This window comes from Podarcis pityusensis (genome assembly GCF_964106645.2).
Source record: "Podarcis pityusensis genome assembly, chromosome: 18".
Lineage (NCBI taxonomy): Eukaryota > Metazoa > Chordata > Lepidosauria > Squamata > Lacertidae > Podarcis > Podarcis pityusensis.
In genome coordinates, this window is record NC_138043.1 from 9,485,492 (window position 1) to 9,498,764 (window position 13,273).

General features: G+C 50.3%; 1 protein-coding gene across 1 annotated transcript in view; it reads left to right on the forward strand.

Annotated features, from left to right (window-relative positions):
- LOC308467344 (occludin-like) overlaps nucleotides 1–13,033 on the forward strand; it is a 29,430-nt gene extending 16,397 nt beyond the window's left edge. Inside the window, exons 4-8 of the mRNA XM_080989010.1 lie at nucleotides 2,070–2,221; nucleotides 4,644–4,853; nucleotides 6,899–7,070; nucleotides 8,248–8,289; nucleotides 8,969–13,033. Of these exons, the coding sequence (XP_080845136.1) occupies nucleotides 2,070–2,221; nucleotides 4,644–4,853; nucleotides 6,899–7,070; nucleotides 8,248–8,289; nucleotides 8,969–9,070 (678 nt within the window). The 3' untranslated portion in view covers nucleotides 9,071–13,033. The remainder of the gene's footprint in view (nucleotides 1–2,069; nucleotides 2,222–4,643; nucleotides 4,854–6,898; nucleotides 7,071–8,247; nucleotides 8,290–8,968) is intronic.
- The last annotated feature ends 240 nt before the right edge of the window (nucleotides 13,034–13,273 follow it).

Consider the following 13,273-nt stretch of genomic DNA (forward strand, 5'->3'; position numbering starts at 1 on the left):
CTTCCGGGTCACGTGGCCAGCGTGACAAAGCTGCTGCGGCGAACCGGCACCAGGGCAGCACACGGAAACGCCGTTTACCTTCCCGCTATAAGTGGTACCTATTTATCTACTTGCACTTAGGGGTGCTTTCGAACTGCTAGGTGGGCAGGAGCTGGGACCGAACGACGGGAGCTCACCCCGCCGCGGGGATTCGAACCGCTGACCATGCGATCTGCAAGTCCTAGGCGCTGAGGTTTTACCCACAGCGCCACCCGCGTCCCTTTTTCCAGGTTACGGACCGCCAAAACCCAGAAGTACCGGAACGGGTTACTTTCGGCGGTCGCGCATGCGCAGAAGCACTAAATTGCACTTTGCACATGCACAGAAGCACCAAATCGCAACCCACGAGTGTGCAGACACGCAGATGTGGGTTACGAACGCTGCAGGTTGTGAACGTGCATCCCGCGCGGATCACGTTCACAACCCGGGCGTCCACTGTATTCCCTTAGGGGGGACACAAGAGCCCTTATAAAGTCCTTTGTAGGTTCTCCATCGGTCGGAGAAAATAACAGAGGCCAACCAGAGAATATTGAGAAGCAAAGCAGCTCATAAGCCTGATCTTTATTGAACTGTTGCAACAGGGTGCCCCCTTCACACGCAGGAAAGGAGGAGGACCAAGAACAAAGGTGTGTCTGCCCTTATATAGACATTTTAAATTGCCCGCCCTGGAGCTCCAGACCACCCCCCACAAACATCATACCTACATCACAGAAAAGGCGGTCTACAACAGAAATTTGAGTGTGTTGTTGTTTTTCCTGTCTGCCAGGTTATCTGATAATGCCTTATCTGATTGCCTTTCCTGGTAGTCTGCCCATTCCTTTGAGATGGGGATTACCCAATTCCTGAGACAAGGGGGAGGCTCCCCACCTCCTCCCTCCTTGCAGAGAAAACATTTGGTCAGTTTGGGAGTCAAAATGGTTTCAGGGCGGTCCTCCTGTGCTGATCTAGACCTGTGATCCATATATCTATGTATGCGCTTGGTTGGTACATTTATGAACATTTAATATACCATATTTTTCGGCCCATAGGGCGCACCGGCCCATAGGACGCACCTAGTTTTTTTGGGGGGAAATTATTTCCCCCCCCCCAGCCCGAGCTTCCCCCAACCCCAGCCCCCAGAACAGGCAGCTCTCCACAAGCCGGATAGCTTCCTGAAGCCTGGAGACCCCTCTCACTCTCTAGGCTTCAGCGAAAGCCTGCATTCGCCCCATAGGACGCACACACATTTCCCCTTCATTTTTGGAGGGGAAAAAGTGCGTCCTATAGGGCGAAAAATACGGTGTATGTACGGTATATGACCTTAAATTTTTTATTTCACATGGAAGAAGCAGCTAAAAAGCAGGAAGAAAAAAGGGACCCTCAAGGGTCATCTATTCCAACCCCCTGCACTGCGGGCACTGCAGCTAAAGAATCCCTGACAGAGTTGGACCATGCAAACTAGTCCCTGTCACCTTTAACCCAACTTGCAGGGTTGTTGAGAACAGGCAAATCTACACCTCTCCAGATTCTGTCATGCGGTTCCACAGCCAAGTAATCTGTACGGAAATGCATACACTGAGGGGAAGTGTGTCAAAGAATGCATTTTTAAACAATTTTTTTTAAAAAATATGCATTGTATTAGGGAACTTGCTTTGCAAAAAGGAAAAACAAACAAACAAGTGTCTGGATACAGAGAACTCTGCACCTAAATTCTGGTGAATTTTCATGGCAACTTTTTATTAAAAAGCAAACCAGAAGCAGTGGCGGTAATTTTATTTTATTTATTTGTTGCATTTATATCATGGCTTCCCCCTTCCTCATTTGATCCCCACAACAGGTCACCCTGGGGGCTTCATGGCAGAGTAAGGATTCAAACCATGGTTTGCCAGCTCCTTAGTCCAACGCTCTAACCAGGATGTGGCAGGGAAAGGTGAAAATTTGGAATTATTCGCCCATCCTTACCTGAGAGGCAACACCATGTCCCAGAAGGGCCCCGATCCAGGGGAAGGTTTCAGCCGGCACCAAAACGACGCCTTTCGTTCCTTTCGCAGGTGAAGAATGTCACCGACGGGGCCAGCACCCACGATGAGACAGCAACCCTGAACTACTCTGAAAAGCCAATGAGCCCCACTCATGCCCCAGCCAGCCCCTACAACTACAAGGTCTCCGGAAATGGCTACTACCCAGGTGAAAGCCAGAGCAGGTGAGCAGAGAAAACTGAGTTGTTTTGAGTGGTGCACTGTGAAGAAAAGAGGTTGTTCTTCTCCCTCTTGCATAATGCTAGATTTGCGGCGGAATAACGGGGTTAAACATGTATCGTTAAACTGTGGAACTCTCTGCCACAGGAGGCAGCAACCGGCCACCGATACTGATGGCTGTAAAAGAGGATCGGACAAAGTCATGGGGGAGGAGGGGGCTATCAAGAGCCACTAGCCAGGATGGCTTCACCGTCACAGCTGGAAGCAGTGATGCTTCTGAACCGTAGGCACAGGAAGGGAGTGTGTTCATGTCTTGGGTTCAGGTTCCGCTTGCAGTTTAACTCTGCGCTTAAAAAAACACTTGTAGGATTTGTTGTCGTTATTAGCTGGGTGGCTCAGTGGGTAGAGAACAAGACTCTTAATCTCAGGGTCGTGGGTTTGAGCCTCTTGTTGGGGAAAAGAATCCTGCATTGTAGGGGGTTGGGATAAATGACCTTCGTGCCTCCTCTACGATTCTACGATATCAAGAACAACGGAAACTGTGAGAATGATCAGGTACATACCTGAGAGTAAATCCTATTGAACTCAGTGGGACTTACAGTATATCTGAGTAAAAATGCTTTGAATTGCAGCATAGTCTTTACCCAGTTACCTGGGAGTAAAGGTAAAGGGAGGTAAAGGGTGCTCAGCTTGCTTTACTGGCCAAGGGAGCCGGCGTACAGCTTCCAGGTCATGTGGCCAGCATGACTAAGCCACTTCTGGCGAACCAGAGCAGCGCACGGAAACGCCGTTTACCTTCCCGCCGGAGTGGTGCCTATTTATCTACTTGCACTTTGACGTGCTTTGGAACTGCTAGGTGGGTAGGAGAAGGGACCGAGCAACGGGAGCTCACCCCATCGCAGGGATTCGAACCGCCGACCTTCTGATCGGCAAGTCCTAGGCTCTGTGGTTTAACCCACAGCACCACCCGCATCCCTACCTGGGAGTAAGCTCCATTGAATACAGTGGGACTTACTTCTGAGTAGGCAGCGTGAGGCTCCATTTATGATAAAGGGATCAACACTCCACGTTTCCTAATAATTGGCTGGCTGTGGAAGCATTGCAATGAAATGTGTCCGGTAGATTTGTTACAGTGTTCCTTCAAAATTATAGGAAGGAATTTGTATGCCAGTTTCAACATTTACTTCATTTGGTGCAGGGATTTCATTATCTCCCTTCCTTCTGCCCTAAAGGTAAAGGTACCCCTGACATTAGGTCCAGTCGTGGCCAACTCTGGGGTTGAGGCGCTCATCTCACTTTATTGGCCGAGGGGGCCGGCGTACAGCTTCCGGGTCATGTGGCCAGCATGACTAAGCCGCTTCTGGCAAACCAGAGCAGCGCACAGAAACGCCATTTACCTTCCCACTGGAGTGGTACCTATTTATCTACTTGCACTTTGACGTGTTTTCGAACTGCTAGGTTGGCAGGAGCAAGGACCGAGCAACGGGAGCTCACCCCGTCGTGGGGATTCAAACCACCAACCTTCCGATCGGCAAGTCCTAGGCTCTATGGTTTAACCCACAGCGCCACCCGCGTCCCCAAAGGGCAGTCACCGTTTCTAAACTACTCTTTATTTACACTATACAGTGGTACCTCGGGTTAAGAACTTACCGTATTTTTCACTCTATAAGACGCACCAGACCACAAGACGCACCTAGTTTTTGGAGGAGGAAAACAAGAAAAAAAATATTCTGAATCTCAGAAGACAGAACAGCAAGAGGGATCGCTGCGCAGTGAAAGCAGCAATCCCTCTTGCTGTTCTAGCTTCTGTGACAGCTGTGCAGCCTGCATTCGCTCCATAAGACGCACACACATTTCCTCTTACTTTTTAGGAGGGAAAAAGTGAGTCTTATAGAGCAAAAAATACGGTAATTCGTTCTGGAGGTCCGTTCTTAACCTGAAACTGTTCTTAACCTGAAGCACCACTTTAGCTGATGGGGCCTCCCACTGCCACTGCGCTGCCGCTGCGCGATTTCTGTCCTCATCCTGAAGCAAAGTTCTTAATCCAAGGTACTATTTCTGGGTTAGCGGAGTCTGTAACCTGAAGCGTCTGTAACCGAGGTACCACTGTATTACACAGAAACAGAATCATGGTGCTCTCTCATCCAGCTCCGAGAGAGAACAGGCAAAAGTGAAAGTACATCACATAATACATACAGATAGGACAATATCCGGTTCTCACGCTTCCTCTCAGACAGACCGTGTGATTTCCACTAATCACAAAATGCAACCTCGAAGGAGTGAAATTGCTAACAAGCCTGTCGTAAGCGCTGGCGCCCCCTGCTGTCGAGCTCCCTTCCTCCTACCCTATGAGTCCCCAGAGGGCAGCCGCCGTTTCCCAGCTGACTCCAGCTTTTCTCATGTATAACTTTGGGGTCTCCTCTCCAGCCCACCTTCCTACACGCAGACCGCCAACCCCCCCTGGACGTTCAGCTCCAGCACGCTGGAAGGAAACGCCCGGGAGAGCGCCAGCAAGCCCTCCGGCCGCAAAGGGCGTAGGCGGAGGAGGAACCCCGAACTTGAGGAATCGCAGTACGAGACCGACTACACCACGGCCGTGGAGTCCGGAGACGAGCGGGACCAGGACGACTGGAAGAGGTGAGCTGCAATATCTATTTGCTTCAGCGGTTCTGAAAGGGTGTGGCACCTAGGGGTGGGTTTGGGGATTCCGAATTCCAGCAGCACCCAGCACGACGCCAAAATTCACCTGCCTCCGGACTTCCGTTCCAAGTCATTGTTGACTTCAAGTGATGTTTCCGCCCAGTACATTTGCAGGCACAATTCAAAGTGTTGGTGCTGACTTTTGAAGCCCTAATCCAGGGGTCCTCAAACTTTTTAAACAGGGGGCTGGTTCACTGTCCCTCAAACACTGCCGGGGGCCGGACTATAGTTTTTTTAAAATGCGTATTTACGTGGAAGTCGCTCCCCTATTTTTTTACTCAGGAGTAGACCTGTTGACATGAGTGGCCAGGCCTAACCCGGGTCCGTTCATTCCAACGGGCCTGCCCTCTGCGTAAAAGTTAAGTTGACATCACATCCCACCAGAGCGCAACAACTCCTGGGTAAGGGCGCACCATGCAGTGGTCACAACAATATTGTGGCAAAGTCTCTGCGTAATCGCCAGCTCCGTGCAAGCGCCACACAAATCTTTTTGCAACAATCATCCCCTCCACTTTGAATGCTCCGCGCACCGCCTCCGCTCTGCACCGCACCGGCGTTTCCCCTGAGTGCAAATCCAAACGTCGCAGCTTCGGATTGGCTGCAGGAACTTCATGCAGGCAATCCAAAGCTGCGGCAGCATCACCGCCCGCCCAGATGCCATGCCAGCGTCACGAAAGTCAGTCCCTGCACGGTGAGGCATCTGCAGGGCGTGGGGACTGACTGAGCAGGCAGCAGGGTCCGCGGGCCGGATTTGCAAGCCTGGGGGGCCGCATCCGGCCCCCGGACCATAGTTTGCCAACCCCTGCCCTAAACAGCTTTGGCCCTGTATACCTGAAGGAGCATCTCTACCCCGGGTCCGTCTCTGAGCACCTTCTGGTGGTTCCTACACTGGCAGAAGTGAAGCTACAGGGAACCAGACAGAGGGCCTTCTCGGTGGTGGCGCCCGCCCTGAGGAATGCCCTCCTGTCAGATGTCAAGGAGATGAGTAACTACCCAACCTTTAGAAGACTTCTGAAGGCAGCCCTGTATCAGGAGTTTTTTTACGCTTGCTGTTTTTATTATGTTTTTAGGTTATGCTGTAAGCCGCTCAGAGTGGCTGGGGAAATCCAGCCAGATGGGCAGGGTATAAATATTATTATTATTATTATTATTATTATTATTATTATTACTACCCTCACCGGTTATATGAACGGTTGTTCATTGCACACCTTCATCCCCTTTTCCACCAGTGACAAAATTGCTCTGGAGATCAAGGTGGGTGAGAGAAGGTTGGATTGGTGATGTTACAGGTACTAGCCATGATGTCCTGAGCTCTGTCTGCTCTTCAAATGATCATAGGAAGCCGTTAGAGTACAGGTCCAACCAGCTCAATATTGTCTATGCTAACTGGAAGCAGCTCCCAGCCCTACCACTGGGGATTGAGCCTGAGGCCTTCTAGAGAAGCTTATAAAGCTGGATTCTTGATGTTTTTATATGTGTTGGAAGCTGCCCAGAGGGGCTGAGGCAACCCAGTCAGGTGGGTGGGCTACAAATAATAAAATTAGTAGTGGTGTGCCCCCATCAAGGGAAGGAAGGCACTGAATCATGGGTAGGCAAACTAAGGGGGCTGGATCCGGCCCAATCGCCTTCTCAATCCGGCCCGCCGACGGTCCCAGAATCAGTGTGTTCTTACATGAGTAGAATGTGTGCTTTTATTTAAAATGCATCTCTGGGTTATTTGCGGGGCATAGGAATTCGTTCCTTTTCCCCCCCTTCAGAATATAGTCTGGCCCCCCACAAGGTCTAAGGGACAGTGGACCGGCCCCCTGCTGAAAAAGTTTGCTGACCCCTGCACTAAATTAAAGTTTTCCTCTGTGCTGGCAAACACTTTGCTGTTCCCAAATGGTCGCCACACCACAATAGGGCCATGCGTATGTTTTCAAAGCAAGGCATTCCTCACCAACCCCACCACAAAATGTGGGTTTCTCTTCCGTCCCCCATAGCCTGTATCCGCCAATCACGTCGGACAGCGTCCGCCAGGACTACAAGCAAGAGTTTGACGCCGACCTCAAGCGGTACAAGTTGCTGTGCGCTGAGATGGACGCCATTAATGACCAGATCAACCAGTTGAGCAAACAACTGGACCATCTGCCTGAAGACAGCCTGCAGTACCAGGTAGGTTGTCCCGTGTCCCGTCCCCCCGGGCACCCGGAGCAAAGGATTGTGGGTAGAAACAAGGAAGAATCATAGAATCCTAGAGTTGGAAGAGACCACAAGGGCCATCAAGTCCAACCCCCTGCCAAGCAGGAAACACCATCAGAGCACTCCTGACATATGGTTGTCAAGCCTCTGCTTAAAGACCTCCAAAGAAGGAGACTCCACCACACTCCTTGGCAGCAAATTCCACTGTCAAACAGCTCTTACTGTCAGGAAAGGCAATATGGGCAAGCACTCCGTTCTGCGGAGACAGAAAAGGTAGGGATATACCGTATTTCTCGCTCCATAAGACGCAACAGACCACAAGACGCACCTCGTTTTTGGAGGAGGAAAACAAGGAAAAAAATATTCTGAATCTCAGAAGCCAGAACAGCAAGAGGGATCGCTGCGCAGCGAAAGCAGCAATCCCTCTTGCTGTTCTGGCTTCTGGGATAGCTGCGCAGCCTGCATTCGCTCCATAAGACGCATACACATTTCCCCTTACTTTTTAGGAGGGAAAAAGTGAGTCTTATAGAGCAAAAAATACGGTAAATGCAGACAAGGAATAAATTCGTATATTCGTGAAAATGGCAAAGGTGGATTATACAGGGGCAGGTTGCCTTGCAAAACAGGGTCTGTTGGGTGAAATTGCTTTGCAGAAATGTGTGGAGCGGGGGGAATCGTAGAGCTAAAGGGGACCACAAGGGTCATCTAGTCTAACCCCCTGCAATGCAGGAATCTTAATGCCCAACGTGGAGCTTGAACCCACAACTTTGAGATTAAGAGTCTCGTATTCTACCAGGGATACGGGATTGGATACCTTCCCACCAGGGCTTCCTTTAGAACAGGCATAGGCAAACTCGGCCCTCCAGATGTTTTGGGACTACGATTCCCATCATCCCTAGCTAACAGGACCAGTGGTCAGGGATGATGGGGATTGTAGTCCCAAAACATCTGGAGGGCCGAGTTTGCCTATGCCTGCTTTAGAATAATAATGATTGCAGACTGACATGGAAATGTGGAGAGCTGAACTTAGGATGGTGAAAACAGAGAGAGACCGAGAGTGCATTACCAGGGATGCCCTGAGATAGACTGCTCATGAACAGGGAGGTTCCACATACAGGACTCTCCTGACTTTGACATCTTTCTCCCGCAGGGGGTGGCTGAAGAATACAACCGGCTGAAGGACCTGAAGCGCGTAAGTGACACGTTTTCCTGCCTCCCCAAAGGGGCCGGGGAAAGAGCTGTAGCCTCTGCATGTTGGAGCGGCCAGCATGCCCAATGGTCAGCGACGATGGCAGAGTGGTGGAGGCCAGCAATACCAGGAGGACAGTGGCTTCACCACTCCTGATCTATGCTTCTTAGGGCCAAATCCAGATTTGTGTGTGGCCCCTAAACACCCACAGGCCCCTTGTGCACTAAAGGAGGATTGGGATGTGGGGGAAAGACAGAGCCTTTGTTTTTGTCCTCACGCTGGCCAAATACCCCAAAGAACCTAGGAATCCAGGTAGACTGCACCGGGACCTGGAGGTTCCATTAGAACGTCAGAAGGCTGCTGGATTCAGCTCCCACAATAGGCCAGCACCCACAGTGGCCAAATAATCCTGAGAAACTGAATCCACCCAAGTTGGTGGCCTCCTGGAATTTGGTTTTATAGATGCTTTAGCTGAGATTCCTGCATTGCAGGGGGTTGGACTGGATGACCCTTGGGGTCCCTTCCAACTCTACAATTCTATGGCACTAGGAAGGTCTCTTCCAACTCTGCTATTCTGTGAAAAGCTGGGTTGAGAAATATATTTTAATCTGAGGCCCGAGCGAGAACACTGCGAATTGTGTTTTGTTTCCTAACGCGTTTTCCTCGCAAATTCACGCCGCAGACTCCCGACTACCAGAGCAAGAAAATGGACAGCAAGTCTCTGCGGAACAAGCTCTTCCACATCAAGCGGATGGTCGGCGACTACGACAAGAGTCGGGCGTAACCTGGACAGGGGGACGAGGCAGGCAGCTGCGGGGGGCAGATCAACGCTCCCGTTTTCTGCAGAATTTGACCCCCAAAACAAGACAAGCAGGGATGCTTTCTTTCAGCTGTACATATGTCAAGATGACCTCTTTTATCCATTCCCGTGCCAATTTTGCAAAACCATTTTTTTAAAAAACAACTCCGTTTTCTTGGGACCCTGGAACTCTGAACATGCATGGGGGGGAAATCCAGGAAGTAGAAGAAACAGAACTTACAAATCTTCATTTAGACAGAGCACTTTCTTATTTTGGGTGCCAAAGAGATTTTTTTTTAAAAAAACCGTGGGTTGTACCCACCTAAGCCCAAGGAACATCGGGCGCTGCCTTCCCACCCCCCACCCCAAGTCAGGCCATGGGAGTACATCTAGTTTAGTATTGCCTATTCTGACTGGCAGCAGCTCTCCAGGCGTTTAGGCAGGTGCCTGGGGATGCCAGGAATTGAACCCGGACCCTCTGCATACGAAGTGGGTGCTCTGTAACGTAAGAGGTAGCCCTTCCTATAAAAGCAAGCGAGTTTCTTGTGGGAGCTACCTTATCATCAGTCAAGCTACTACATCCCATCTAGTTTAGTGTAGCCTACACTGACTGGCAAGGGACGTGGGCAGCCCTGTGGGTTAAACCACAGAGCCAAGGACTTGCCGATCAGAAGGTCGGCGGTTCGAATCCCTGCGACGGAGTGAGCTCCCGTTGCTCGGTCCCTGCTCCTGCCCACCTAGCAGTTCAAAAGCACCTCAAAGTGCAAGTAGATAAATAGGTACTGCTCCGGCAGGAAGGTAAATGGTGTTTCTGTGTGCTGCTCTGGTTTGCCAGAAGCAGCTTAGTCATGCTGGCCACATGACCCGGAAGCTGTACGCCGGCTCCCTCGGCCAATAAAGCGAGATGAGCGCCGCAACCCCAGAGTTGTCCACAACTGGACCTAATGGTCAGGGGTCCCTTTACCTTTTACACTGTCTTACTCCAGGCCTGCTGGGAAACTTTTTGCATGAAAAGCATGTGTTCCGACTTGGAGCCACAACCCTTTCCCATCGCCCACGTATTCAGAGTAGACCCACTGAAATCAATGGTCCTACATCGGCCATGCCCATCCCTTTCACAACGGAGGCATAGCTGCAACCCTGAACCTGTGCTCTTTAAAAAGCACTGTACAAAATTACTTTAAACAAGGGTTGCGTAGCCATCACCACATTGCTTGCGCAGAACGCAGCCCAGGGGTGAAGATGGAGACTCACCGATCTCCCATGCCTGGGTTATCAATTGAGAAGAGCATGGGTTCGTGGGTTCGAGCCCTATGTTGGGCAAAAGATCCTTGCATTGCTGCGAGTTGGACTTGATGACCCTAGGCGTCCCTTCCAGCTCAACATTAGCTGAATCTTGAATCAGCTCCCACCCACCCCAAACGATAGGATTTCATGCCATTGTGTGCGTTGCACTTCCCTGAGGGGCAAAGGAGTTAAACAGCAGCCAAGAATAATTCTTAAACTTTTCGCCAGTGTTTCTGCCGCGTTTTCATCTAATTTGTTCTCCCTTCCCAAGTGAAGCTGGTGTGCTGATAAACCCATCATCCGTCTTCCTTAGGAAATTCCCAAACATCTTGGCAGTTTCATCATTATCTCCGCACACCAATATAAAGGTAAAGGGACCCCTGACCATTAGGTCCAGTCGCGGACAACTCTGGGGTTGTGGTGCTCATCTCGCTTTATTGGCCGAGGGAGCCGGTGTACAGCTTCCGGGTCATGTGGCCAGCATGACTAAGCCACTTCTGGTGAACCAGAGCAGCGCATGGAAACGCCGTTTACCTTCCCGCCGGAGCGGTACCTATTTATCTACTTGCACTCTGGCGTGCTTTTTAACTGCTAGGTTGGCAGGAGCAGGGACTGAGCCATGGGAGCTCACCCCGCTGCAGGGATTCGAACCGCCAACCTTCTGATCGGCAAGTCCCAGGCTCCGCGGTTTAACCCACAGCGCCACCTGCGTCCCTTCCGCACACCAATATACCTGCTGATAAAACTTTTGGGGGGAACGGGACGTTCTTGACACACGTCCGAAAACGGCGAGTGGCGTTGCAATTTCACATGCACATAAAATCCAGAGAGGGGCTTTGCTTAGCCAAGTTTCAACTCAGCGGGAAAGATCGGGTTTTGGCAAGGCACGCAGCGAATGGCAAGAAAACCTCAGACCCGGGGGAATTAATTGGCACACAGAAGAGTAAAAATATAGAGAAGTCAAAGTGTGAATAGTGGGTAGGGGGGGCGTACGATTCCAAAACAGAGAAACACCCCCCAGCTATCAGGTGGCAGACTCCCGAATATTCACTCCCATTGATGTAGGTTCAAAACAAACTGTCCAGCGACCCATCTACTGACTCATTCAGCATTGTAAATATACGACCCCATTTATGCATGTTTGGGGGGTTTATCGATTTGAGTGTGGGGCAGCTGGGGGTTTCAGAGGGGCTGGGGAGGGGGGTAACCAGTTGTGTGTGTGTGCGTTTTTAATAGTTCCTTTAATAAAAGTGGGGAATGCTGGCTGTGGAGATCCAGGTGTGTTTTGTAGCCATTTGAGATAAAATTGCAGAGCTGAAAGGGCCCCCTGGGGGTCATCCAGACCAACCCCTCACCCTGCGATGACAGAGGATTCCCGAAAGATGTCGGCTTTCTCTGGATTAAACTTAGTACGTGGGAGCGCTGGTTGCTCAGAAGATTCACTGTCTCCAAATAGCTTTCTCCTCTGTGAATTTGTCCAGTCCTCTTTTAAAGCCTTCTAGCCTGCTTCCTGTGGCAGGACGTTCCACAGTTTAACTTTGTGCCGCAGGAAGGACTTTACCTGTGCTGAATCGTCTTAAAACAATGACACCACTTCTCCCCACCCCTTTCCACTCCAATAAACACAAACCAACCACTGCCTTCTTTTTTTTTTTCCTAAGAAAAACAATATTTATTGTTTCATTGGCTGTGCATCAAATCAGAGGAGGCGTCTGCAACAGAATCAAACCCGCCAGCCGTTCCTTCCCCTCTTTTCGACATTTTGGTTGGCACAAGTCACCCTCTCCATCCATCCGGACACCCAAATCCGGCTTCCACGAACGGGGGGGAAGGAGAATTACGGTAATGAGTAGGATTTGTATCCAAGAGACCTTGAACTCGGGACCACTAGCCACAGATGCCGGACATGGCCCCACTGAATCAAAACTTTGGGGGGACATTTCTCTCTCTATGGCTTTTAATTAAGAGCGGTACCCAAACTCCCACGGAAATCAGAGAGACCTCAAAGTGCATAGTTTTTAGTTTTAAATTGGGTCCACTCAGGTCATTACTGCCTGTGAGTTTCAGACAGAGAATAAACCTGGGATTTAATGGAACTGGGGGAGGGGGGACCTGGAAACTTCTTGCTATAGAGAGCCCATGCTCTGGCCTTTTTCTCAAAAGAGACCATTAAGTTTATAGAACTCATGGTTCTGGGCTAAGGGCTGGTTCACAACTGAACACAGGCAGGCAGCAGCAATCTGCCCACCCTCTTCAGAGACTGGACCAGGCAATTTCTGCATGGAGCCCCTGGCAAAACTTCCTCTTAAGTTCTTTGCTTTCAAGGGGGGCTTGAAGAATAAGAGGGGCAATATAGCAGCAGCTCTAAGCCATGGTAGTTCAATGGAGCCTCCAGTTTGAAGCGCAGTCTATCTCTGATGTTCGGGGGCACGGGATTGGCCAGTGTGGGTCAGGTGGCAGATTCAACACACCCAGCCTGGACGGGCCTAGCTCTGCTCGGGTCAGCTGCAATTCTTGCACTGCAGGGGGTTGGACTAGATTGCCCTTTGGTTCCCTGCCAACCATACAATTCTATGAAAAAAGCAAATTTCTTTACACCTCACCTGTGTCCTTCCCATCCCGGGACGTTCTTCAGGAACCTCACATCATACAACTGGGATTTTTTTTTTAAAAGCACATCTGATTTTCACCATTTTTTTAAAAAAACACAAAAACATAATTTTATTCCAAGCGCAGAATCTGAATTTCCTTGATGCAGAATTTGGGGATAGATTGCATAGATTACAACCGGTACTTTGGATTTGGGAGACCTGAGTTAGAGGCACATCACTCCCATGGACTTGTATAATGCAGGGGGAAATAGTCCTCTGGCCTCAGTTTTCCCCATCCGGAAAATGGGTT